The sequence below is a fragment of the Talpa occidentalis genome, unplaced genomic scaffold, assembly GCF_014898055.3.
Source record: "Talpa occidentalis isolate TD23 unplaced genomic scaffold, MPIMG_talOcc4v2.1 talOcc4.5, whole genome shotgun sequence".
Taxonomy (NCBI): domain Eukaryota; kingdom Metazoa; phylum Chordata; class Mammalia; order Eulipotyphla; family Talpidae; genus Talpa; species Talpa occidentalis.
This window is the reverse complement of record NW_023604861.1, coordinates 68,145,165-68,172,576: the sequence shown is the minus strand read 5'-3', so window position 1 is coordinate 68,172,576 and position 27,412 is coordinate 68,145,165. Positions and strand designations below refer to the sequence as shown.

At 40.5% G+C, this 27,412-nt stretch overlaps 1 protein-coding gene across 2 annotated transcripts in view; it reads left to right on the top strand.

Annotated features, from left to right (window-relative positions):
• The first annotated feature begins 8,519 nt into the window (after positions 1–8,519).
• The window catches only part of LOC119258952 (sulfotransferase 1C1), a 31,082-nt gene continuing 12,189 nt past the window's right edge, over positions 8,520–27,412 (top strand). Inside the window, exons 1-3 of one of the 2 annotated variants that reach the window (XM_037527408.2) lie at positions 8,520–8,642; positions 14,572–14,769; positions 24,972–25,100. In XM_037527408.2, coding sequence (XP_037383305.1) covers positions 14,598–14,769; positions 24,972–25,100 — 301 coding nt within the window. In that variant the 5' untranslated portion in view covers positions 8,520–8,642; positions 14,572–14,597. Of the gene's footprint in view, positions 8,643–14,198; positions 14,230–14,571; positions 14,770–24,971; positions 25,101–27,412 lie in introns of those variants that run through there. The other variant, XM_037527409.2, reaches the window with a different exon arrangement.

Here is a 27,412-nt window from a genome sequence, read left to right as displayed (position 1 = left end):
TGGATTACATTGATTTTCATATGTTGAACCATCCTTCTGTCCCTGGCATGAATCCTACTTGGTCGTGGTGAATTATCTTATGGATACATTGTTGGATTCTGATAGCTAAAATTTTATTGAGGATTTTTGCAGCAGTGTTCACTAGAGAGATTGGCCTGTAGTTTTCTTTCTTTGTGTTGTCCTTGTTCGGTTTTGGTATTAGTGTAATGTTGGCTTCATAGAAGGTGTTTGGTATTATCCCTTCCTTCTCAATTTTTTGAAAGAGTTTGTATAGGATAGGCACTATTTTGTTTCTGAATGATTGGTAGAATTCATCTGTAAATCCATCTGGTCCTGGGCTTTTGTTTTTGGGGATTGTTTTGATTACAATTTCAATTTCACTGCTTGTAATTGGTCTGTTTAGGTGTTCTATTTCTTCTTTTTCTAGCTTTGGGTGATTGTAAACTTGTAGGAATTTGTCCATCTCTTATAGATTGTTGAACTTGTTTGCATATAACTGTTCATAGTAATTTCTGATTTTCTTTTGATTTCTCCTGTGTCTGTTGTGATTTCTCCTCTTTTATTTGTGAATCTATTTATTTGTGCTTTCTCCTGCTTTTTCTTTGTGAGCCTAGCTAGGGGTTTGTCTATTTTATTTATTTTTTTGAAGAACCGGCTTTTGGTTTCATTGATCTTTTGGATTTTTTTTTAGTTTCTATATCATTTATTTCTGCTTTGATTTTTATTATTTCCTTTCTTTTACTAGTTTTAGGGGTTTTTTTGTTGTTCTTTTTCTAGTTCTTTGAGATGTGAATTCTTTCTTGTTTCTTGATGTGTGCCTGTATTGCTATGTAGATTTATCTTATTTTGCTTTTGCTGCATCCCATACATTCTGGAAAGTGGTGTCCTCCTTATCGTTCAACTCAAAGTATTTTTTAATTTCTTCTTTGATCTTATTGTTAGTCCAGTGGTCTTCCAGTAGTTTGGGTTCAATTTCCATGAGGTAGGAGGTTTCCTTGCCTTCTTTTCATGGTTTATTTCTAGTTTGATGCCTTCATGGTCAGAGAAGATGGTTGGTATGATTTCAATCTTAGTGTATCTGTTGATGTTTGTTTTGTGTCCCAGTATGTAATTGATCCTGGAGAATGATCTGTGTTGCTTGAGAAAAATGTGTATGAAAATTTTTGGGGTGCAGTGTTCTATAGATGTCTGTTAAGCCCATGAGGTCTAGATCATTATTTATAGCTTGAGTGTCCTTATTTATTTTTTGCCTTGTTGATCTATCCATTGTTGATAGTGATGTGCTGATGTCTCCTACTACATAGTGTTTTCTCTGATGTCTGTTTTCAGAAATGATAATAGTTGTCTGATATATTTTGGTGCCCTTTCATTTGGTGAGTATATGTTAATGAGTGTTATGTATTCTTGATATATTGTCCCCTTGATCATAATGTAGTGACCATATGGGTCTCTTTTTACCTTTTTGAGTTTGAAATCTGTTTTATCTGATATAAGTATAGCTGTTCCTTCTTTCTTTTTTGCTCCATTTGCTTGTAGGATTGTTTTCCATCCGTTAACTTTGAGACTATTTTTATCTTTTGTAGTTAAATGTGTTTCCTGGAGACAGGAAAAGGTTGGGTTTGTTTCTTATTCCAACCTGTAACTGTGTCTTTTTATGAAGAGTTTAGTTCATTTACATTTAGAGTTAATATTGATAAATTAGCATCTGTATTTGCCATTTTGTCTCTCTCTTTTTTTTTTTTGTCGTTTCGTTCTTATTCATCCCTCTGTTGTTTCTGGCTTTGGACCCCTTGTAGTATTTTTTGGAGTAGGGTTTAGTTGTAATGAAGTTCTGGAGTTTCTATTTGTCTGAGAAGGTCCTTATTTTTTCTTCATAGAAGAAGGAAATCTTTGCGGGATAAAGTATTCTTGGCTGGCATTTGTTGTCTTGGAGTTTATTGACTATGTCCCTCCACTCTCTCCTTGTCCATAGTGTTTCTTTGGAGAAGTCTGATTGGTTTTCCTTTGTATGTTATGTGTTTCTGCCCTCTTGTAAGCTTCATTGTTTTTTCCTTTATGTGTCTTGCTGTATTTTTCCTGGAAGTGTGGTGTTCTTGGTTTCATGGATGTTTGGTGTTCTTCTTGCTTCTTGTATATCTATTTTCAGCTCCTTTTTCATGTTTGGGAAGTTCTCTTCGATTATTCTTGAATATTTTCTCTGTTCCTATATCTCCGTCCTCTCCTTCTGGGATTCTTATACTCCTATATTTCCTTTCCTCATGGAGTAAGATATTTCCCGAAGTCTTTCTTCATTCTTTTTCCTTCATACTTCTCTTTCCCTGTCTGTTTTGGTTCTTTTTATTTCTGTGTCTTTGAGAGTACATATTTGTTCTTCCATTTCATCTATTCTACTTTCATTGCTTTCCCAGAGTTCTTTAGCTCCTCCATTAATCCTTTGATCTCTTGCATTTCTTTCACTTCCCTTTTTAAGGACTCAATTTCATTCTTCTGATTGTTGATTATTTTTCCCATATCATTCTTTTCCTTTTCAACTTCCTTCAGTTTTTAATCATGGCAATTTTAAATTCTCTATTGGGAAAGTTCAGAAGTTCTTCCAAGTCACTGCTGTTGCAATCTGGTGGTTGATTTTCTTTTTGTGGTGTGTCTTTTCCCTGAGGAATTGCTTGGTTGCTTGTAATTTTTCTTCTCCCTGCTGCTTGTTTTCTAATTTGTCCTTTGCATTGGAACACTTTGTCACTGGAACTGGCTGGCATCCATTTGGTGTTCTCCTTCTGGGATGTCAGAATCTGGTGGCCCAGTTGAGTCCTATACTTTTATGCCAGAATTCCAGGAGGGCAGTGGTACTATGGGTATGTTGATGGGTGCTGTCCCTGAAAATCCCCTCCCTCTGTATTTACTTCATTTCAGAGGGGGTTCTTGAGGTCCCACAGTCTGCCCTGGTGGTGGTGGATCACCCCCTGAGCACCTAATCGCTAGATCCCCTTCTGGGCCCCAACTCACAGCCAGACGCAGGGCCTGGCTTGTGTGTGATTTTCAGCTCACCACTGACTGTGGGTTAGCCCTTTCTCATTTCCACACGGTTTTGATGAGGTCCTGATGCAAAGCTCCTATCTTGAATATGGCATCTGGAAAGCATTTCCCGGTGCCCTCAGTCTTCCTTGGCGGTGGCTGGATCACCCACTGGGCTCCAAATCTCTGGATCCTCTTCTGGGCTCCAACCCGTGGACAGACGCGGGTCCTGGCTTTTGTGTACTTTTCATCTCACTTCTGACTGTGGGGATAGACTTTCTCAGTTCCACACAGTTTTGGTGAGGTCCTGATGCAAAGCTCCCTGTCTTGAATATGGCGTCTTCTTTCTGACTTACTTCACTGAGCCTAATCCCTGCAGCTGCATCCATGTTGCTGTGAATGACATGAGTTTATTCTTTTTAATTGCTAAGTAATATTCATTGTGTATAAATATCACATCTTCTTGATTTACTCATCTGTTTTTGGGCATTTGGGTTATTTCCAAAGTTTACCTATTGTAAATGGTGCTGCAATAAACATAAGGTTGAAGGTGTTCTTTTGAATTGATGTTTTTGTGTCCTTTGGGTAGATCCCTAGGAGTGGAATTGCTGGATCATATGGAAGCTCTATTTTTAGTAGTCTGAGGAACCTCCACACAGCTTTAAAAATATAGGCAAAATACTACATGACATACATCTCATACTACATACTACATGACAACTTTAAAGACACATCACTTAAAGCAAAGAAAGTAAAAGAAAAGATAAAGAGCTGAGACTACAAAATTAAAGAGCTTCTATATAGCAAAAGAAACTTTAACCAAAATAAGGAGACACCCCACTGATTGGGAGAAAATTTTTTCACACAATACTAATGACAAGGGACTGATCACAAAGATCTACAAAGAGCTAATGAGACTCAACAAAAAAAGTAAACAACCTAGTCAAAAAATGGGCAGAGGGACTATAAAGACAGTTTTCCAAAGAAGAAATGCAAATGGCCAACAGGCATATGAAAAAATGTTCAACATCATGTAAGGTACATCCTTACATCAGTGAGAATGGCACACCAACAAATGTTGGTGAGGATGTGGAGAAAAATGCACTCTCCTACACTGCTTATGGGAACACAAACTGGTCCAATGATTTAATTCCTTTCTTTTGGAATGCAGCCCTGCTTAGATAGAGACCAGTCATTGGGCCAGGTGGGAATGCTTGTGTGATGGTGCCCTTTTACCACATACATTTGTTTTTATTGCTTTTTTCCCTTGTAGGGGGCAGAAAGGGGCACAGGGCAGGATTTCTAATCTAGCAGACCGGGTAAGGAGAAGAGAGTCCTGGAGTCCTTAGCAGCTTTTCAGGCTTTTATTGGGATTTACTAGGTACATGACGATCAGGGGTGCTGGGGGGTCAGGAGGCTGACAGGTCTCCAAGCCCCCAGCAAGTCTTCACCTTGCCTGGGTTTTCCGGCTTTCTCTGGTGGTCTCTGCTGCTCTGCTCTCGCATGGTTCTGCTTCTGCTGGTGTCCTTGTGATGCCGCCCTTAAAGCCCAGTCTCAGCCCAGGTGAGGGCAGAAAAGCCTGATACTTTTTACCTTACCCTATACCCCTTCATCACCATTATGAGTTTCTAACCCCCCAAAGGTTAATACAGTTCTGTTTCAACTCTGGAGTCAGAGCAGTTTACTTTTACGAAACCCAGCTCCCCTAGTTTGACAACTATAGGTCTCCCCTTGAAGAAATGTGAAGATTTTCTATTATTCCAAATCCCTTTACAATCCTCCAGTATCTACCCCACTGAGATCTTCTCCTACATTGTCCTATGACCTCCCTCTCCAAACTAGGCAAATTATAGACACTGGGGAGAGGCAGGTGGGACATAGCCCCAAATCTTAGGAACTTTAGTATTTATTAAAGAACTTATTTATTTATTTATTTATTTATTTTGGTGGGATCCTCGCCGGTGGCCGGGGATTGAACTGGTGCTGCAGAGGCTGCAGGCAGACTCACAACCCAGGGCTCAACTGCTGCACCACCAGGGGAGGCCTTATTAAAGAACTTATTAAGGAAATAAATGTTAGGGTAGCATATTTCTTAGCAGTGGGACACTGTCTTAGAAAAATTTACATTTTTTCCCCTACAAAGTTTTTTGTTTTGTTTTGCATTGTTTTCAAATACAGAGTTACTTAAATTATAGTCCTGTTGTTTTCTAAGAGGTAAATTTCTCTCAAGTGCATTTTTGCTCTTCACGTGGCAAGGAAGGAGGAAGTTTGTGGGTGGTACGACAAGCCTATTTTCACATGTTGTCCACATCCTCATGAGCAGGTAAACAATTATTTAATCCTGTTGTGTTTGTACCTAATTGAGCTTATTTCTGTCAATGATGAAATTGTGTTAAGTCCCCAGGTAAATGAACAGTGAGGCTGGTTTTCCCTGAAAGCATTTCTATTATGTCGAGAAAAAAATTAATCTCTGCAGGTGTCCAAATAGTAAACCAATACAGTCCAACAGGTGTATCCACTGAAAAGGGACCAACAGGTATTACAGCTGGGATCTGTGACTGGCTCTTTCTTCAGGGACAACACGGATGTGTAATCTTAGCCAGAGTCCATGTTTGTCCCCATGATCATTGCTGACATTTGTAATCCAGAACATATTCATAAAATGCATAACCCTAAAGCTAAGTAAGTTCTAGCGAACAATTATTTGGCTGCAGAAGAGTTTCTGAGCTTTCTTGTTATTGACATACCTGTCCCCTATATATGATTTTCCAAAAGCAACCAGCATTCTCTCTGGCTAGTGTAAATTAGATCTCTGATTCTACGCAAAGAATATAGGCTCTTTAAAAGGTTCCTCTTGATTAAGAATAAAACCCAAATTCATGTCTAGTCCCAAAGCCTGCTTGACTTGATTCTCATCCCTCTTTTGATCTTGCCTCTACCATTTGTCCCTCATGGTTATACTCAGAGTATTTAGCTTCCTATTGGTTCAGAAGCAGGTCAAGTCCTGGGTCGAAGGACCTGAAGTTCCCACTGCCTGGCATTCTTTTGCCATGGCTCTTCACCAGCCTGGCTCCTTCAAGTCAAAAGTCTACTATCTTAGACAGTATTTTCATAACTCTTGACCATTACCCTCCCATTAAGAGCATAAAACCTGCTGCAATCTAGTTTATTATTCTTTCATTATCTGTCTCCCTACATAGATTCGAAGCTCCACTCCACAATATCAACATTAAAGCCGTGCCTTGCACAAGGAAGGTGCTCAGTATCTGTGGCATAATGAAGTGGACATACGGATGGATGGATGAACAGATAATGACCATTTATCTACTTAGAGAATTCAGACCAAAAATCCTAAAAATATCTAGTTATTAATTACCCGAATAAGTGCCTATACTCTGTATTGCACTCTGCAGTACCCACAGATCGTATAATTTTCAATTGTAGTCCAGATGTAAACAGCAGTCCTGTCTTCCTTGGTCATTTTTCTTTTAGGATTCTGCTATCCTTCCCATTGACTAATCCATTTAGAAGTTCCAAGGCATTTTGTGTGTGTAGCAGAAACAAAACAATTATTAAATATTTTACTTGTTATTCATAATTAAACACATATCATTCAGACAACCATGATGTATGTTCTGGTTGTGGTCCTCAAGAGTTGGTGAATACAATAGTGTTACTGAATATTCAGAACATAAGATTTCCAGAAATTGTCCTTCCTTGTAAATAGAAATATGCTGTTTTCCATCATTTGCATCTCTCCCTGCCCTCCACCCCCGAGTAAGCAGATCTTATAATAGAGATCAAACGTAGGGTGTTTTAGGATTTAAAGTTTCATAACTTAGAAATGTAAAGCAAGTATCTTCATTTGTTTATTATTTTTTAAGCAAATAACATTAGATGGACGTAGTTTAACAACATTTATAAAATGTAGAAATAGGCATATAAATTTCTTGGTAATGTTATAAGATGATCAGTTTAACATGTTAAGATGTTAAACAATTGTAGGGGCAGGATGGCACAGTGCAAGATCTCTATGATCCAAACAGACGGGTAAAGGAGGGTTCTGGAGCCCTTGGTGGCTTTTTCAGGCTTTACTGAGTTTACGTGGTAGACAGCAGGCAGGGATGCTGGAGTGGCGTCGGGCGGGGCGGGCAGAAATCTGGCAGGCCTCACAGCCCCCACCAAACCTTCACTCTTTCTGGGTTCTCTGGCGTTCTCTCGTGGTCTCTGCATCTCTGCTGGTTCTGCTCTTGTTCTGTTGCTCTCCTCTTCTCCTCTTCTTCTCTTCTTTCTCTTGTTCTGCTGGCGTTCTCGTGACACCACCTTATAAGCCCTGTCTCTGCCCAGGTGTGCCCACCTATGCATGCCCACACACTACTCTAGGTGTCCACCATCAGGTGATCATGCAGGTTCACAGGGATCCACCTTCAACGCTAATGGAGGGAGGGTGGAAAAGCCTGATGGTTTTTCACTTACCCTACAACAATTTATAAGTTTTCTGATCTAATCTTATAATCTAATTCATAAGCTAATCTTATTTTTAGAATCTAATGTCATTGCTTTGAAGTCTGGAGAAACTAATAGAGCTAAAACTCTGATTCTGTGTATTTAAAGTTAGCATGCTGGCATTGAACTGCACTAGTTGTCTGGTGACTAGTAAATCATTGTACAAGTCTAATAAATGTTAGTATAAGTAATAGTTGTATTACTTATTATTATACTAATTGTATTACACTAATTGTTTTATTATACTAATTGTACTAATTGTATTATCATACTAATTGTATACTAATTGTATAAATATTAGTATAAGTAATAGATGTATTACTTATTATACTAATTGTATTATACTAATTGTATATGAGTTGTATAAGTCTAATAAATATTAGACTTTAATACATGTTAGCTGTTTATTGTTTGACTTAATTTATTTGGGAGTCCATGCTAATTACCAAAGTGGGCACAAATGTAAATTCATAAATATAATAAAAATGCAGAAAAGAATTGCAAATAAAAAACATACAACAAAAAGATTTCCATTGCATTTTTAACCCTTGACTATAATTCAGTCAGAACATTATGAACCTCATATATCAGCAATGGCAAACAGTTGGCATCTTTTAGCTAACTCATCAATTTTAAGTGACTCTCTGAAAACTGTTAAGAAGAATTCTGAGAACCCAACTGGGTTCACTGGGAAAGACTTCCCTGACCAATTATTGATGTACACACAGCGACAGGAGGGAACATGAGGCACGTGTCATGTGATCGCTACTGCTTGTGACTCCAAACTTGCAATTCCAAAATGGTCTGCCAGGGTAAGGGAATAGGCATCTGCAGGGCAGAGCAGGTTGGAACTGAGAGCCAGGCTAGCTGTCAAGATTATGAGTAGAAATTTCATTGGCTACTTCCTTTCCCTCCTCTCTCGATTGTTAAGCATGTGGGTGTAGCCAGTCCCTGACCTGCCTCAAGCAGGTCCTATATCAAGGGAACAAAGGGATATGATTCTTAAGAGCTCAACAGCCGGGCCTTCAGAGCTCATAACTCCTCCAGGGGGAAGAGTCTAAAAAAGCACAGTCTCCCAGTGTCAGCAAAGATCAAGGTCTTGGAAAACCACTTGCCTGGGGAATCTTGTGAGTATTGCCTGCAAGCTCTCATGCGGAGGCAGCAGATTAGTTTCCTGAAAGGAGAGCAGAGAGCAAGGTGGGGAAGAAGGGGAGTCCTTCACTTCCTCTAGCTGATCAGAGGAAAACATCTTTTTCAAAGGCAAGAAGGAGGAAAAAAAAATACTTTTCTGGTTTTAGTCCCAAATTTCCCATGGGTTCTGTTGATTAGTTTCAGAGTGGCCTTCCTGGATGAAGGGGAACTTCTTACCTCAGAGTTTACTTAGACCCCCTTCTTTGCAGCCAAAAAATTGTTGCCAGTTTTTGCTTTGCTGCCGGTGGAAGATGTGCCAGTCCACACCCATGAAGGAATATTCCCCAAAGTGTTTGTCAGATGGCTGAGATTGTCCTAAAACAGGGCCCAGGTCTCCCAGGAGAGTCCAGCTTTGGTTCTCTGCTGAGGGTGTGTAAAGGCAGGACTGGGCACAGTGCAGGTTTTCTGATCCCATGCAGATCGGGTAAAGGAGGAGTCAGAGTCCTCAGTAGTTTTGCAGGTTTTTATTGGGGTTCTCCAGGCATATGGCAGGCAGGGGTGCTGGCTTATCTGACTTATCTGTAGTTCGTTCTGCTGCTTCTCGGCTTCTCTTTCGGCTTCTGCTTCGGCTTCTACTGCTGCTGCTGCTACTGGCCGCCCCCGTGACGCCGCCCTTAAAAAGCCCAGTCTTAGCCCAGGTGAATCCCATCTACCTATGCCCACACCCTACTCCAGGTGCCCGCCATCAGGCATGCATTCAGGACAAGGATCCATCATCTATCCTGATGGCAGAAGGGCAGAAAAGCCTGACATTTTCTTTACCCTACAGGGTGTTATTACTGAGCCATATTCCCCCACCTAGTCCTAGAAGTTTTGAAAAGAACTGAAGGGGAAATTAACAGCAGATTCAGGGGTCCAGGGTAGTGGACTGCAGAAGGGGGGTTGAAGGGTCAGAACTACAAAGGTATTCTTTGTCTTTCTTTTGCCTACAGTAAGGGTTTCCTCTTCCTCAATTATTATCCTTAGAAAGGGCTTGGGCCAGACAACTACTCACACTCAGTTCTGACATCTGGGTCCACAGATGGTCTAGCATATTCTGCATTAACAGAATGGGAGGGCAATGGGCAGCAGGTGGGTCCGAAGCTCCCTGGACTTTGGCCAAGGTAAAGGAGAGACAGGAGGGTGAGATGATTCAGCTCAATGATTAACCAGCATCAGAGGCTGCCTGAAACTTAACCCCTAAGCCCAATGTCAGATGGACCTCTCACTAAACCTGCTCAGATGCTATAGATACTGAGACATGAACATGGGTCATGAGCCCAGCATGATCAAGTCAGTGAACTGTCCTGTGACCTTACAGAACTCTCTAGATTCCACTGGAATAAAGAGCTTTAGAACTGAACCTCATCCTCAGCTGGGCACTGGTGTTGCTTGGCCAGGGGCCCCTGCAGTAGTGTTGGCTCCTACCCTGCCTTGAGTCCAAGCAAACCACACAAGGATGCAATTAAATACATAGGAAGCAAGATATGTCCCTGGTGCAGTGGGCTACATTTCATATTCTGCCCGGACTTGCAGTGGGGGGTACGTGAGCAGGGGGCATTCACTTGCTAGTTTTGGTCATGCCCTGCCTTACACACACCTCCACCTGCTTAGCTGTGGTAAAGGCGGGACCCCAGGAGCCTGAAACTCCCATGAGAGCCCAGGGTGAAAGTCCCACCCTCACCAGGCACAGGAGAGGCGGCCATGTGCAATTCTGTTTTTCCCCACAAGGAAATCTATAGGTCAGGGCTGGGTCTGCAAGCAACAGTAGCACTTATGTGTGTAATTTGGGACAAGGTTAGGCAGGAAGCAATATCATTCTCTTCCTTCCTGAGCAGTTAGGTGGGAATTGGGGTAATTTTTCTTTCCACACCTAGAAACTTTAGCTTTGTCCACACTGGTAAGAAGGAGGGGAGTCACCTGGTCTGCTTTTGGTCATTCTGGTACCAGAATTTAGATTCCTCTAGTTAGGTGGGAGGCCCTTAGGCACTGGGACTCTCATCTGCAGAGGATGTTTGTACTCAGTGTTTAATGAACTCCATTAAAGAGGCTTGTTGAGGTCCCTCTGTTGGGCAAAGGGATTAAGCACAGCACTATGAAGCTATCTGCAGCTTCTGCAGCAGGAGTATGATCCTGCCAGGGACCTGACCCACATGGTGCAGCAGACCTCTCCTGTGTCTCCCACAGCTCCCTTCTGCTCCCCTCAGCAGTGTATTTCAGTCAATCCTCCTGTTCTGCTCTCCACTCTATCTCTGGTGAATCCTCTAGCCCCCTGCACCTCTGGCCTCTACCCCAGTTCTTGTATGTATAAAAATATAAATTTTTTAAAAAATAATGAGGCTTATTGAAAACAGATGAATCTGCTCTTAACTTCCAGTCACTCACTATAAGGATGGGGGTTGCTATTTTGTCTACAAAATGGTTTGACCTTGTCCCACCTGAATGGGTCTGCCCCTGTCCTCAGACATCACTTTTTTTTTTATCCTGGGAACTCTTCATGTGCTCAGGGCAGACATCTCTAGGTATAGTTCTTGTCTTTCTTATAGAAGTGTTTTTTTATAATTGTTTTGTGTGGTGTGTGTGTGTGCGTGTGTGTGTGTGTATGCAGTCATTAACTACACTCCACAATACCTTATCTGTACCTTCTGTTTCCATGTCTTTTCATGGATAGATAGCTCATTTCTTTTTTAGTGCTGAAGAATGTTCTAGTGTATTTTATTTTTTTACTCTTTCAAGACAAAAAAAGTACACCAAAAATTTCTCTTTTTCTTCAGGCTACTTTAGTGTAGCTCTCCAGTTGCCTCTCCTCCATCTTCAATGTGCTTCCTCACTTTTGATTTTTGGTCATTATTTCCTGGAAAAGTTAAACATGTTAGCATGGACTGATTGTCACATTAGAATCAGAGAACAGTGACCTAAAATGGTGGTTGTCACATTTGTTTTGTTAAATCCCAGAGCTCTTTCTTCAAAACAATATGTATATTGAAGCCCAAAATGGAAGACAGGTGAACGTGAACTTGCCTAGGTGACAAGCTGGAGGGAGGGGCGCAGAACTCACCACTCGGGGCCACATGTACCCAAACCTCCCCAGAAATCACAGAGGCATCCCTGGGGTGCTCCAGCACCTATAGCTGATTGAAAATGATAGACCTTTAAGAATGTAACACTTGAGCAGTAATCTTGGGTCAGGAGAAGAAGGGAGGAGGAACAGACTAGTAGGACAGGCCTGCATGTGGTGAGCAATACATGCACAAGGATCCCCAAGGTAGGGGAGGATAGGTGCTGGCAAGTCCCAAAGTCAAGCTCTGTGAAGAACATAATTGCGTGTACTGGATGATCACTTTATTTTTTTTATTTTTATTTTATTTTTATATTCCCCATACAATTGCAATCCCCTTATTTTGACCCCAATCCCTCCCCTCCCCCACCCCCCATAGAGTGTCTCTGGTTCATAGTTTTTTGTTGATTTTGATTTTCACTTTCTTATAGTTATTCATTTTCCTGGTCCCTTATTTAAGTTTTCTAGATTCCTGCTATGAGTGAGACCATCTGGTATTTTTCTTTTTCTTTCTGGATGATCACTTTAAACGTTAGGATTGAGGAAAGAGTAAAGCAAAAACTTCCTGTAAATGTCACACATTTATCTGACTTTTAGGTAAGGAAAACATTAAATCAGGATGCTATTATTAATTCAGAGGAAACTTAGAGGTATTTTCTGACCATCCCTGTAGGGGCAGGAATAGACACAGGGCAGGTTTTCTAGGATCCCATGCAGAACTGGTAAAGGAGGAGTCAGAGTCCTCAGTGGTTTTGCAGGTTTTTATTGGGATTTACCCAGCATATGGCAGGAAGGGATACTGGGGGCCTGGGAAGCTGGCAGTCCTCCCAGCCCCCAGCAAGTCTTTACTCTGGGCTTTCCGATCTTCTCTCACATTCTCTCTGCTCTTCTCATGGCTCTGCTTCTCTCTTGGCTTCTCTTTCTCTCAGCTTCTGCTGGCGTCCCTGTGACGCTGCCCTTAAAAACCCAGTCTTAGACCAGGTGAATCCCATCTACAGAAGCCCACACCCTATTCCAGGTGCCCACCATCAGGCATGCATTCAGGACCACAGGGTTCCATCATCTATCCTAATGGTGGGAGGGCAGAAAAGCCTGACACTTTTTCCTTACCCTACAATCCCCAACCTCTATTCTGCAGATGAGGAAAGCAAAGCTCAGAATTAAGGCTAGAACCAGAGTTTTGCACCCCAGAAGAAGCTGCAGAGTGTTGGTGAATATGGGTAAATGTTTTCCACTGACAAAGGCTTTTCAACCTAGTAAATAAAATTATTCAAAATATTTTAAGTTGCATTTAATCTGCTATGCTTCATTTTCTTTTTCAAGCACTTCAGTTGCTTAACAATAACAAAACAAAAAATTTCTAATTATTTCAATAAATCACAAATCTACTAATTAAGCTTATGAACATAGTGAGTCTACATTCTCTTAAATATTTATGAACTAAGTAAAATTGTCTATATTTTCAAACTAAAATCCCAAATCTAAATATTATTCAGTAACATATTAACTTCTCTACTTGCAAGACTCATCTGTTAGACATGCTAACATTGCAAGGATGCTGTAGTGCCAGGAAGGCAGAGAGCTGGTTCTCTGTGATCCCAGCAGGTAGGGTAAAGGAGAGTTGTGGAGCCCTCAGTGGCTTTCTCAGGCTTTTATTGAGTTTTTAAAACCAGGTACATGGCGAGCAGGGGTGTGGGGAGGGGGGAGAAATGCAGGAGTCTGGCAGGCCTCTCAGCCCCCAGTGAACCTTCACTCTTTACTGGCCTCTCTGACCTTGTCTCTTGCTCTCTCCTGCCTCTGCTTCTCTTGGTGAATATATCAATACTACAGCCATGGCCCACGGAAGTAAACAACCAAACTTGTAACAATGTAACAAATGCAGGTGCCTGCCATCACAGAATGCAGTCTAATGGTGGGAAAGCAGAAAAGCCTGAAAATCATTTACACTACAGATGCTTTTATTTAACAAGTACTTACTAAAATGTGCAAACATTATTCTTAAACTTAGAAAGAATAATGCTATGGCTCAATTTACTTTATTATATTTCTATAATAAATTTAAGAATCAAGAAAAATGTCTACAATAAAGATGTCTACAATAAATTTAATTTCCACTAAAGAAAATATCACTGCATCCAGTTGGGGTTACTCCCCCAGGAGAGTTGAACTTACCTCCTTCGCCAGGGAGTGTTGCTATTCAGCCAGAGATCCAGGGCAGGATGGGGATTCTGGAGCTGTGGAGCCAGGAGACTGGTGTGATCTAGATGGCGACAGTGAAGACTTTTGATGGTATTGTGCTGATTGGGAACCCACCTCCAGGGAGTGAAGCCTCACCTGCTTCTGGAGCTTCTCTCAGCTCACTAGCTGTCCTGCTGAGTCAGCTTCATCAATGCGCTGCCCCAACCTGCTTCCACACCAGGTTGTATCCAGCTAACCTGAACACTGACTCTGATCTGGTCTTCTTTTGTCGCTCACACTTGATAGGGGTTAGTGAACTTCCTGCTTTGGTCCCCCTCATGGCCACCTCCTCTCGCTCACCTTAACCAGATCATTGCTGATGAGTGAGTCAAATCCATCATCTTCCACTTCTGTTTTTCTCTGCTGCATCTATCTTCTTTTGCTTTATCAAATTTATACTCTGAAACAAATCTATTTAAAATGCCATAGGCTCCCACAGTTTTGACTTCACTCACTTAAGATAAAACATATTTCTTGCACTTAAATTGACATAAAACACATTTCTCCTGATTTTCTCAGAGTATAGTATATATTTTTAAAGAAATGACTATTGTAAGGTATGAAATGACATAGTACACATTTCTTTGAAGCACCTTTGGCAGGTCCAAATAGAAAGATGTCCTTGGAGAAAATGAAGGATCTCCACCTGGAGGGAAAAGACATACAACCAGAAACCCAAGAGGTGGACGGAGTCCTCATGACCAAGCTGATAAGTGATAACTGGGACAATATCTGGAATTTCCAAGCAAAACCTGATGATCTCCTCATAGCAACCTATGCAAAGGCAGGTAGGTTTGAGACTTGGTAGTGGGAAAGCCAGCTTTGAGGGGCTATAATACCTGATTTTATTTTTAAATTTTTTAAATAATATTTTTAAATTTCTAAAATTTTTTTTGCATCATTGTTCATTTTTAAACAATATTTTCTTCCCCCCACCCCCTCAGGTTGAGTTCCCATAGAATTTCCTTCCCCAATGCACCTGTGCACTATCACCTCAGTCCCCTGTGCTCCTCCCTCCCTCCCTCTGATCTCTCTCCCTCCTCCCCTGCAGTATGTCTCTGATTGATAATTGTCTGTTTTTGCTTTGTGGTGTTTTGTACTGTTGTTACTTTTTTACACTGATGTCTTATTTGGTTCCCCTATATTCCTGCTATAAGTGAAACCATCCAATATTTTTCTTTTTCCTTCTGGCTTATTTCACTGAGCATAATTCTTTCTAGCTCCATTCACGCTGCTGCAAATGGCATGAGTTTATCTTTTTTGGTTGCTTTTTTTGGTTTATCTCTCTAGTATTCCATTGTGTATATATACCACATCTTCTTGATCCAGTCATCTATTTTTGGGCATTTGAGTTGTTTCCAGGTATTGCCTATTGTAAATAGTGCTGCAGTAAACTTAGGGGTGCAGTTGTTCTTTTGAATCAATGTTTTTGTGTCCTTTGGGTAGATCCTTGGGAGTGGAATTTCCGGGTGATATGGTAGCTCCATTTTCAGTAGACTGAGGAACCTCTAGACAGCTCTCCATAGTGGTTGGACCAGTTTGCACTCCCACCAGCAGGGCAGGAGAGTTCCTTTTTCTCCACATCCTCACCAACTTTTGTTGTTGCTAGTTTTTTTTTTAAATATGTGCCATTCTTACTGGTGTAAAGTGGTATCTCAGTGTGGTTTTGATTTGCATTTCCCTGATGATAAGGGATATTGAACATTTTTTTATATGCCTGTTGGCAATTTGCTTTTCCTCTTTGGAGAAATGTCTTTTAAGTTCTTCTGCCCATTTCTTGACTGGATTGTTTACTTTGTTTTTGTTGAGTCCTGTGAGTTCTTTGTATATCTTTGTGATCAGTCCCTTATCAGTTTTATGGAGTGCAAAAATTTTCTCCCAATCAGTGGGGGTGTCTCTTTCTTTTGGTTAGTGTCTCTTTTTCTGTACAGAGACTCTTTAATTTGATGTGGTCCCCACTGTTTATCCTTTCCTTCACTGTCACTGCTTTGAGTGATGAGTCTTTAGGGATGTTACTGAGGTGTATGTCATGTAGTGTATTACCTATATTTTCTTATATATGTTTTATGGATTCACATCCTATACCCACTTCTTTTACCCATTTTTAGTTGATTTTTGTGTATGGTGAAAGGTAGTGGTCAAGTTTCATTTTTTGCATGTGGTGGTCCAGTTTTCCCAGCACCATTTATTGAATTCCCATTGCATATTCTTTGCTCCTTTGTCAAAGATTAGTTGTCCATATAAATGTGGCTTTATTTCTGGGCTCTCTATTTGGATCCATTGGTCTGTGTGTCTGTTTTTGTTCCAATACCAAACTGTTTTAATTATTATGGCTTTGTAGTTTTGCTTGAAGTTTGGAGGTGTGATACCTCCTTTCTCCATTGTTTTCATCAGTAGGGCTTTGGGTATTCATGGTTTTTTGTGGTTCCATATGAATTTCATCAGTATTTGTTCTATTTCTTTGAAGAATGTCATTGAGATTTTTATTGGAATAGCATTGAATCTGTACATTGCTTTTGGGAGGATGGCCATTTTAATAATGTTAATTCTTCCAATCCATGAGCAGGGGATGTCTTTCCATTTCTTTTGTCTTCTTCAGTTTCTTTTAACAGTGTTTTATAATTTTCTTTGTATAGGTCTTTCATCTCTTTTGTTAGGTTTATTCCCAAGTGTTTGATTTTTTTGTTTCAATAAAAAAAGGGATGGTTTTCTTGATTTCTTCTTCTTCAGATTGATTGTGTATAGGAAGGCTACTGATTTTTGTGTGTTGATTTTGTATCCTGCTACTTTACTAAGCTGGTTGATTAGTTTGATTAGTTTTTCTGTTGAGCTTTTAGGGTTCTCTATGTATATTATCATATCGTCTGCAAATAGTGATAGTTTTACTACTTCTTTCCCTATTTGGATTCCTTGTATGTCTTTCTTTTGTCATATTGCTCTGGCGAGGACCTCCAGTAGTATATTGAAGAGCAGTGGTGAGAGGACATCCTTGTCTTGCTCCTCATCTTAAATGAAAGGCCTTCAGCATTTCGCCATTGAGAATAATATTGGCCGTGGGTTTGTCATATATGGCTTTTATCATGTTAAGGTATGTTACTTCTATCCCCTAAATTCCAAGGGCCTTCATCATACATGGATGTTAGACTTTGTTGAATGCTTTCTCAGCATCAATTGATATGATCATATGGTTTTTATATTTCTTTTTGTTGATGTGTTGAATTACACTGATGGATTTTCATATGTTGAGCCATCTTTGTGCTCCTGGGATGAATCCCATTTGATCATGGTGTATTATCCCTTTGATGCATTGTTGGAGTCTGTTGGCAAGGATTTGTTGAGGATTTTTGCATCAGTGTTCATTAGGGAGATTGGCCTGTAGTTTTCTTTTTTTCTGCTGTCTCTCTTTGGTTTGGGTATTAATGTAATGTTGGCTTCGTAGAATGTATTTGGTAGTAGTCCTTCTTTTTCAATTTTTTGAAAGAGTTTGTGTAGGATAGGCACTAATTCACTGCTGAAAGTTTGGTGGATTCATTTGTGAAGCCATCTGGGCCTGGGCTTTTGTTTTGGTTACTGGCCAGTGCTTTGATTACTGTTTCAATTTTGCTGCTTGTAATCAGTCTGTTTAGGGGTTCTATTTGGTTGATTATGGCATCTAGGAATTTGTCCATCTTTCTAGATTGTTGAATTTGTTTGCATATAAGTGTTCATAGTAATCTCTCATTATCCTTTTGATTTCTACTGAGTCTGTTGTGATTTCTCCTCTTTCATTTATAATCCTGTTTATATGTGTTTTCTCCCATTTTTTCTTTGTGAGCCTGGCTAGAGGTTTGTCTATTTTGTTTATTTTTTTCAAAGAACCAACTTTTGGTTTCATTGATCTTTTGGATTGTTTTTTAAATTTGTATTTCATTTATTCTTGCTTTGATTTTTATTATTTCCTTTCTTCTACTCATTCGAGGGTTTTTGGTTGTTCTTTTTGTAGTTCTTTGAGATGTGCGATTAGGTAGTTTCTTTGAGTTCTTTCTTATTTTTTGATGTGAACCTGTATTGCTATGTATTATCCTCTTATTACTGCTTTTGCTGCATCCCATAAATTCTGGAAAGTGTTGTCCTCCTTGTCGTTAAACTCAATGTATATTTAATTTCTTCTTTGATCTCCTCATTCATCCAGTGGCTTTTCAGTAGTATGGATTTCAATCTCCATGATGTGGGAGGGTTCCTTTTTTCTTCTCATGATTTATTTCTATTTTGATGACTTTATGATCAGAGAAGATAGTTAGAATGATTTTGATCTTCATGTATCTGTTGATGTTTATCTGTGGCCTAGTATGTGATTGATTCTGGAGAATGATCCATGTGTGCTTGAGAAGTATGTGTGTTTGGATTATTTTGGGTGCAGTGTCCTATAGATGTCTGTTAAGTCCATGCATTTTATGTCTTTATTTAGGGCTCTAATGTCTTTATTTATTTTTTGTCTCGTTAATCTCTCCATTGGTGAGAGTTGAGTGTTGAAGTCTCCCACTATATATGTATTTTCTTTAATGTCTGTTTTCAGAGCTGATAATAATTGTCTAATATATTTTGATGCGCCTTCATTTGGTGAGTGTGTGTTGATGAGTGTTATATCTTCCTGATGTATTCTCTGATTGATCATGATGTAGTGTTTGTCTATGTCTTTTTTTACCTTTTTCAATTTGAAGTCTATTTCATCTGATATAAGTATGGCTGTTCCTTCCTTCTTGTATAGTCCATTTGCTTTTAGGATTGTTTTCCAAACTTTTCCTTCAGTCTATGTTTATCTTTTGTGGTTAAATGTTTTTCCTGGAGACAGCTGAAGGCTGGATTTTGTTTTTTAAATCAGCCTGCTATTCCATGTCTTTTTATTGATGAGTTTAAACCATTTACATTTAGAGTAATATTGATATGTTGGCACATGTATTTGCCATTTTGTCTTTTTTTGTGATTTTATTCCTTGCTTTATTCTGTTCTTCTTGATCATTCCTCTGTTGGTTTTGGCTTTAGGACTTCTTGTAGAATTTTTTGGAGTGGGGGTTTAATTGTAATTAATTTCTGGAGTTTCTGTTTGTCTGAGAAGGTCCATATTTTTTCTTCATAGAGGAAGGAGAGCTTTGCAGGGTAAAGTTTTCTTGGTTGGCATTTGCTGTCTTGAAGTTTGTTGAATATGTTACTCCATTCTCTTCTTACCATAGTGTTTCTTCAGAGAAGTTTGAGTTTAACCTGATTGATTTTCCCTTATAAGTTATCTGTTTCTTCCCCCTTGCCAGTTGCATTATTTTTTCCTGTCTTGGACTCTTGCAAGCTTTACTATTATGTGTCTTGCTCTAGTTTTCTTTTCATAGTGGTAATTGGATGTTCTTGCTTCTTGTATGTCTATATTCATCTCCTTTTTATACCTGGCAAGTTTTCTTCAGTTATCTCCTTGAATAATTTCTCCGATCCTTTGTCTCTCTCCTCACCTTCTGGAATGCCTATAAATTGTAGTTCCTCTCTTCATGGAGTCTGATAATTATCTGAGGGTATCCCCATTCTTCTTCCTTTGCACTTCTCTCTCTCTTGTCTCTTTTGGTTCTTTTTATTTCTGTTCTCTTCAAGAGTACTGATCCTTTCTTCCATTTCCTCAATTCTGTTTTTAATGCTTTTCCAAGAGCTCTTTGTCACCTCCTTTTCTTTTATTTCCTTTCTTAAGATCTCATTTGCATTCTTCAGTTCATTGATTATTTGTCTCATATCATTATACTTTTTAATCATGATGATTCTAAATTCTCTGTCTGACAGGCAGAGAGTTCTTCCATGTCATTGTTGTTGAGTTCTGGTGAGTGATTATCTTTTTGTGGTGTGTCTTTCTTCTGCGGGCTTGCTTGGTTATTTGTATTTTTCTTTCTCTCTTGCTTTCTAATTAGTTCTATTCATTTGTTTGTTGTGCCACTGGTGTTGGTAGGCATCTCTTTGGATTGCTCCTTTAGGGGTGTTGGAAACTGTTTACCAAACTAAGTCCAGCACTGTTAGGCCAAAACTCCAGCATTGTGTTGATGCTGTGGCTGTGCTGCTGTACACTGTCCCTTACAATTCCATCCCTCTGTATTTACTCAGTTCCAGCAGGGAATCTGCTTGTTGGTTATTTTGATCTGGTCTGTAGGAGATGTCAGCGACTTATAGTTGTGGACTTGTGCTTTTCCCCTGTAGTTCTCTGAGAAACAGAGAGGGGGAGGGTAGCACTATGAGAAACAGAGAGGGGGAGGGGACCACACAGGAACTATTGCTCATGCTGGGTGCTGTGCCTGCCCTATGTTCACCCAGTGCTGTGCCTGCAGCTGTGTAGATCCCACACTCTAATTTCTGTGCTTTAGTTCTCAGTCCCAGGGCACTGAGATCCAAAATGCCAGCTGTCAGCCTGTGCAGTGCCCACTGTTATGGTGCGTCCCATATGGTGTGCCCGGGATCCTGTGCCTGGCTCTCAGTTCTAGAATGGGGTCTTACTCCACACCTTGTTTCCCTTCTTACCCCCGTTTCTGTGGCTCACCCTCTCTTAGAGCCTGAGGGTGGTTTTGGGATCCCTGGCTTCCAACTATCAGGAAGTTGGTTGCTTTGTTGTGATCACTAGGTGGCACTAGAGATCTTTTGTAGTATCCTTCCAAAGCTGTGCTTCCCTCCCCCCCCGCCCCCCCGCCCTCCCCCTTTCGTGGGTCTCCAGGGAACAGAGAGGGGATGCCATGGAGTGCCTCAATGGCAAGGGGGTGCTGTGTCTACCCTGTGCTCCACGCATGGGGAATTCCACACCCCAAATTTCATGCCCCGATTCTTAGCTCTGAGGCCCTCAGATCCAGGACATGGGTGGTAGCCCAGTTAAGTGTCCACAGAAATGGCACCTTTTGCACCCCACTCCCATGTTGGATGCCTGGTTTTTGATTAATCAGTGAGGGTCATTCACTTCAGTGATGGCTCCTGCGCATTTCCTCACGAATCTAGGTCACAGGTGCAGGGTCCTAGGCAGCTGTGATCCGCATATGCTTTTTGAGCATGTGCTTTTCCACACAAGTTTTTTGGCTGGCCTTGGGCTATTTGCAGGTCTCTCCGTGGAGTCCTTATCTTCCTCCAATGGTGCCTGGAGGTATTCGCTCACCTCTGTGGTGATTCCTGCACAGTTCTCCACACTTCCCATTCGCAGGGTACCGTACTTGCAGTTCTTTGCCTACCCACATTTCTATATATGCCTCTCTTCTTTACACTCACAGTCCCTCTTGATCTCTAGTTTGCTCTTGTTTTTTTTTTTTCTTTTTCTTTTTTCTACTTTCTGTTGGGTGGAGTGTGCTGGCTTTGTGGGTAGAGGAGAGTGGCAGGGTTCTGAACTTTACTCTCTTTCATGCTCTTTTATTGCAATTTTCCTCTTAGGGCAGTTTGCCAGAGTCACCCATTTATCTTCTGGGTCCTGGTTCTTGCCAGGACCTGCTGCTTTTCCTCCCTATTAATCGTTTTTATGGGAGAACTTACTTGTAGTGTTTCTCTGTCACCATGTTGATCCAATATCTATAATACCTGATTTTAAAAAGCAAGATTTTATCAAAACTGGACTGTGGAAAAGTGAAAACCATTCTTACTTTGATTTAGGTCCCTGCTAGATAAAGTGACATCCAGAATCCCAAATCATCAAAGAACTGAATAAGTTATATGATTATTTTAAATTATAAAAGTATTTACATAGCTCAGAGGTTCTCATAGTAAATCTTGCCCCAACCCAGTCTTATCTACTGAGATTGTTCATGTCTTCTGAGAAGTCCTGGAAGTGAATGATGCCCTTGCCTAGAAGCTCATTTTTTAAATTAATATTTTATTTTATATAATTCTTACATCATTTTCCATTTTTGCACAATGTACGCATTATCATTTTGGTTATATTCCCCAGGAAGAAGAAGCTTCTCTTAGAGGAAGAGACTGATGCAGAACTAAGCACTTTCATCCTACTTTAAAAAGCACTAATGGCATTGGGACCAAATTTATACAAGTGCACCAGGATCTGGGAGAGGGGAGGTGATATTTATGTGTATTGTACAAAATGAAAAGGGGGTCCTGGGAGTAGTAAGGGTTGCAAAGGCAAAGAGCTTAGAAGGCTGGTGCCAGGGTGGAGGAGGAGAGAACATCATAACCAGAGAAGATGGAGTCTAATGACTGATAAGCTTACTGAGTTATCTGTAGGTATAATTTCAAGCAATGTGACTGAGTGAAGAGCTTTAAGCTATAACCTGTTTGGGAGACTCTTGGTGACCATTTGGCCCAACAAGAGAACTCTAGATATTCATAACCATAAATATTTCAGGATTACCATCTGCATCCACCACAGTTTTTTTGACCATGCCCTGGCATGTACTCTGTCCTTCTGGCCCAGAGTTCCCTCAGTTCTCCTCAGTCTCATTTTCCACTCAGGTGGTTTAGTCAGTAAATCAGGGGAGGGGCTTTCTGCCAGCAGGTTTCTCTTCTCAAGAATCTCTTTTTCTGTGTGTTTGTTCTGGACACTTCTGTTGCCCAGATCTGAATTTAAATCTGTACCACAGAATTTGTTTTCCACTCTCCTTGGAAATTAAGCAATCAACTCTAAGTTCCTCTATAGGATGGTCCCAAACTCCCCAGATTTTTGTCCCAACCTCACTGCAATTGAACTGCCTGTGAGCCCTACTTACACACCCCAAGGGAGAAGTGGGCCTGCCTTTGTTCAGCCTTCTGAGATTTCCCTGCCTGTGGTGGCTTCCTGTGCTTGTGAACATTTCAGTACAACTATAACTCTTCACTCCAGAGCTACCATCTCAGGGGCCTCCTTGGTGGCGTAAGGGTTTAAGTCTCAGCACTATGAAGCTATCTGCAGCCACAGCAGCACAGCAGGAGTTTGATCCTGACTGGCCAGGGAGCTAACCCACATCGCGCAGCAGACCTCTCTTGTCTAGCCCGTTGCCCGCCTCAGCAGTGTATTTCAGACAGTCCACCTGTTCTGATCCCCACTCTAACTCTGGTGAATCCTCTCACCATCCCCACCCCCCACACCTTGGGCCCATACCCCAACTCTTGTATGCATAAATAAATAAATCATTAAAAAAACCAGCAGGGCCTCCCCAGTGGCGCAGCGGGTTGAGCATAGTGCTGTGAAGCTGTCCACAGCCTCTGCAGCACGGGTTCAATTCCTGGCCGGCCAGGGAGATTCCCACATGGTGCGGTAGACCTCTCCTGTCATGCCCACTGCTCCACTCAGCAGTGCTTTTGGTATCTCTGCCTGTTTTGCTCCCCACTCTGTCTCTGGTGAATCCTCTCACCCTCCCATGCCTCTGGCCTGTACCCCAGCTATTATATAAATAAAAAATAAATCTTCAAAAAAAAAGCTATCCTCTCAGTTGAGCCTTACTCACCCCTTCTGCATTAAGTTGCCCTCCTTTGTATACCTGTGGTCCATTGTACACCCTTTATGGCTCTTACTGTATACTGTTCATCTCTTAATTATCTGTGTATATATCATGTGTCCACTAGAATCAAGTTTGTGAACCAGAGACACGCCAAAAGTAGTAAAGAGAAAAATGAGTATTTGGTGGATAATTAGCACAGCCTTGCTCTTTGCCTACCCACACTTCTGTATATACCTCTCTTCTGTGTCATTTAGGATTCAATTTGGCTATAAATGTCAGACCTCTCCCCCATTTCCTGACACACACACACACACACACACACACACACACACACATAAACCAGTCTGGTGGTTAATTGTCCAGACCTAAAATAGGGGCAGCATTAAGCATAAGAGACTTGGGATCCTTTTAATTATTTGTGCCATCATCTTCAGGTTGTGCTTTTTGTTTTTATATTAGTATGACTGCTAGGGCTCCAGACATCACACTCACACACTGAAAAGCAGCAAGGAGATAGGAAGGGAAGAAATAGGTCATATTCTTGCCCTTTCAAGACAATTTCCCAAACTTTAGTGTCATATTCACATCTAGCTGCAAGAAATATTGAAAATGTCACCTTTGAGCCAGTTAGCTACATACCCAGCTAAAAATTGAGGAGCTATTGAGAGAGAAGAGAAAAATGGGCAAGAAGCAATCTCTTTATATATTATCTCGGCATAGTGCCAGGAAGGCTCAGAGCAGGTTCTTTATGATTCTGTGCAGATGGATAAAAGAGAGTCCTGGAGCCCTTGGAGGGTTTCTCAGGTCTTTATTGAGCTTTTACATGTAGTGCAGCAACCTGGTACATGGCAGGGGTGCTGGGGGGCCAGGAGGCTGGCAGGCCTCCCAGCACCCAGTGAATCTTCACTCTTTACTGGGCTCTCTGGTGCTATCTCTCCTTTTCTCTCTCCTGTTCTCTCTCCTGACTCTGCTTCTCTTGGTGAATATATCAGTACTGCAGCCATGGCCCACAAGAGTAACAGCATAACTGAAAATAACAATGTAACAAAATGCAGGTGCCCCATCAGGCATGCAATCCTAATGGTGGGAAGGCAGAAATGCCTCAAAATCATTTACCCTACATTGCGGGGTGGGGGGGGGATTACAAGCATTGGGGCAGAGACTGTGGCTAATTCACCATTATATCTCTCTACATTAATTTGATTCAATTTTCATTCACTAAAGCTACATTAATAAGGTGCAAAGTCCTATGCTAGGTATTAGGGATAAAGAGAATAAAAGGACACATTCTTACCTCTGTTGACTCTGTCTTACAAGATGGCAGATATACATATAGTCCTTGAAAATAAGAACCAGGGGCATCAGTGCTCACAGGAGAGGACTTTCCATTTGGGGTGTCATAGAGTTGCTGTTACTATGGGTATCACACAGAAGAATTTTATACTGTGGGTGTCAAGGAGGGGAGTTGACAAGTGAGCTAATTCTGCTCAATACTTAGGAAATATGAATTTCATGGAATGTACAAATAATGAAGGAAATAGATTGTGCATCAAGTAGCTAGAACTGAAAATAGCTGATGTTTCCAGGCACCACCTGGACACAGGAGATTGTGGACATGATCCAAAATGATGGAGACGTGCAGAAGTGTCAAAGGGCCAACACTTTCGACCGGCATCCTTTCATTGAGTGGACTCTGCCACCACCCCTCAACTCAGGTGAGTTTGTAACCACAGTCTTGGGTCAGTCCTTTATCCATTTGAGTTGATTTTTGTATATGGTATGAGATACTGGTCTATTTCCTTGCTCCAATGTCTATTCTTTGCTCTTTTGTCATAGATTAGCTGTCCACACATATGTGGTTTTGTTTCTGGGTCCTAAATTGTATTCCATTGGTCTGTGTGTCTGTTTTTGTTCCAGTACCATGCTATGTTAGTTATGATGACTTTATAATGTAGTTTGAAGTCAGGAAGTCTGATACCTCCATTTCCCCCATTTTTAGTCAGGAGAGCTTTGGCTATTAGGGTTTTTTTGTGGTTCCATATGAATTTCAGTAATCTTTGTTCTATTTCTTTGAAGAAGGACATTGGGATTTTTTTTTTTTTCTTGTGGGATTTTGCAGGCAGCCCGGATTGAATTGGCGCTGCAGAGGCTGCGGGCAGCCTCACAACCAGTGCTCAACCGCTGCGCCACCAGGGGAGGCCCAGGACATTGGGATTTTTTTTTTTTTAAAGATTTATTTATTTATTTATTTATACAAGCATTGGGTACAGTCAGAAGTGTGGGAGGGTGAGAGAATTCACCAGAGCCAGAGCGGGGAGCAGAGCAGGCAGAAGGACTGAAGTACACTGCTGAGGGGAACAGCGGGCGGTAGGAGAGGTCTGCGTGCCATGTGGCACCCTTGCTGGTGGCCGGGGATCAAACCGGCGCTGCAGAGGCTTCAGGAAGCTTCGCAGCCCAGCACTCAACCGCTGCACCATCATGGGAGGCCTGACATTGGGATTTTTATTGGGATTGGATTGAATCTGTAAATTGCTTTGAGTAGGATGGTCATTTTGTTGACACTTCCATTCCATGAGCAGATGAGCAGGGAATATCTTTCCATTTCTTTGTGTCTTCTGGTTTTGTTTTTTTTTTTTTTAACAATGTTGTATAGTTTTCTTTGTATATGTCCGTCCCTTCCTTTATTAATTTTCATCTCAGATATTTTTTGTGTGTGTGATATTGAAAATGGGATGGCTTTCTTATTTTCTTCTTCTAGTTCATTATTTGTATACAGGAAGGCAACTGGTTTTTGCGTGTTGGTTTTGCATCTTCCACTTCTCTGAACTGGTTTATTGTTTTAATTAGTTTTTCAATGGTGCCTTTGGGGTTCTCTATGTATGTTATCATAGCATCTGTAAATATTGTTAACTTTACTTCTTCTCCCCCAATTTGGATGTGTTTTAAAGCTTTCTCTTGCCTGCTTGCTCTAACTGGACTTATGATGCTATGTTGAATAGTAGAGAATGGACATCCTTGTCTTGTACCATATCTTGGTGGAAAGGCCTTTCATCATTGAGACTGATAAGAGCAGTGGTTTTGTCATATATGGCTTTTATTGTTTTAAGATACATTCCATCTATCCCCAATTTTTCAAGTGCTTTCATCATAGATGAATGTTGAATCTTACCAAAAGTTTTATTAGCATCTACTGATATAATCATGTGGTTTTATCCTTTCTTTTTTGTTGATATGAATTACGTTGATTGATTTTCAGATGTTGAAACATTTTTGTGTTCCTGGTATAAATCCAACATGGTCATGGTGTACAATCTTTTTAATGCATTGCTGGATTTGGTTTGCTATGATTTTATTGAGTATTTTTGAGTCTGTGTTCATTAGGGAATTTAGTCTGTGGTTTTATTTCTTTGTGATGTCTTTGCTTGGTTTTGGTATTAGTGTGATATTGTCCTCACAAAATACATTTGGAAGAATGCCTTCTTTCCTGACTTTTTGAAAGAGTCTGAGCAGGATAGGTATTAGTTCGTCTTTAAAGGTTTGGTAGAAAAATAAAAAATAAAGGTTTGGTAGAACTTGCTTGTCAAGACATGTGGTCCTGGACTTTTGTTTATTGGAAGAGTTTTGATTACTATTTCAATTTCCTTGTTTGTGATTGGTTTGTTCAGATTTTCTATTTCTTCCCTATTCAATCTAGGATGATTGTATAATTCTATGAATCTGTCCATTTCATTTAGATTGCAATTTTGTTTGCTTATACTTGTTCGTAGTAATAACTTTTTATCCTCTGAATTTCTGCAGTGTCTGTTGGAAATTCTTTTTCATTTTGATCATTTTTATCTGAGTTTTCCCCTGTTTTTCTTCATGAGTGAAGCTAAAGATTTGACTATAATGTTTATTTTTTTCAAAGAACCAGCTTTGATTTCATTGATCTTTTGGACTGTTTGTTTGACTTCTATTTCATTTATGTGTGCTCTGATTTTTATTATTTCCTTCTTTGTGCTGGCTTTTAGATTTTTAAAATTCTTTT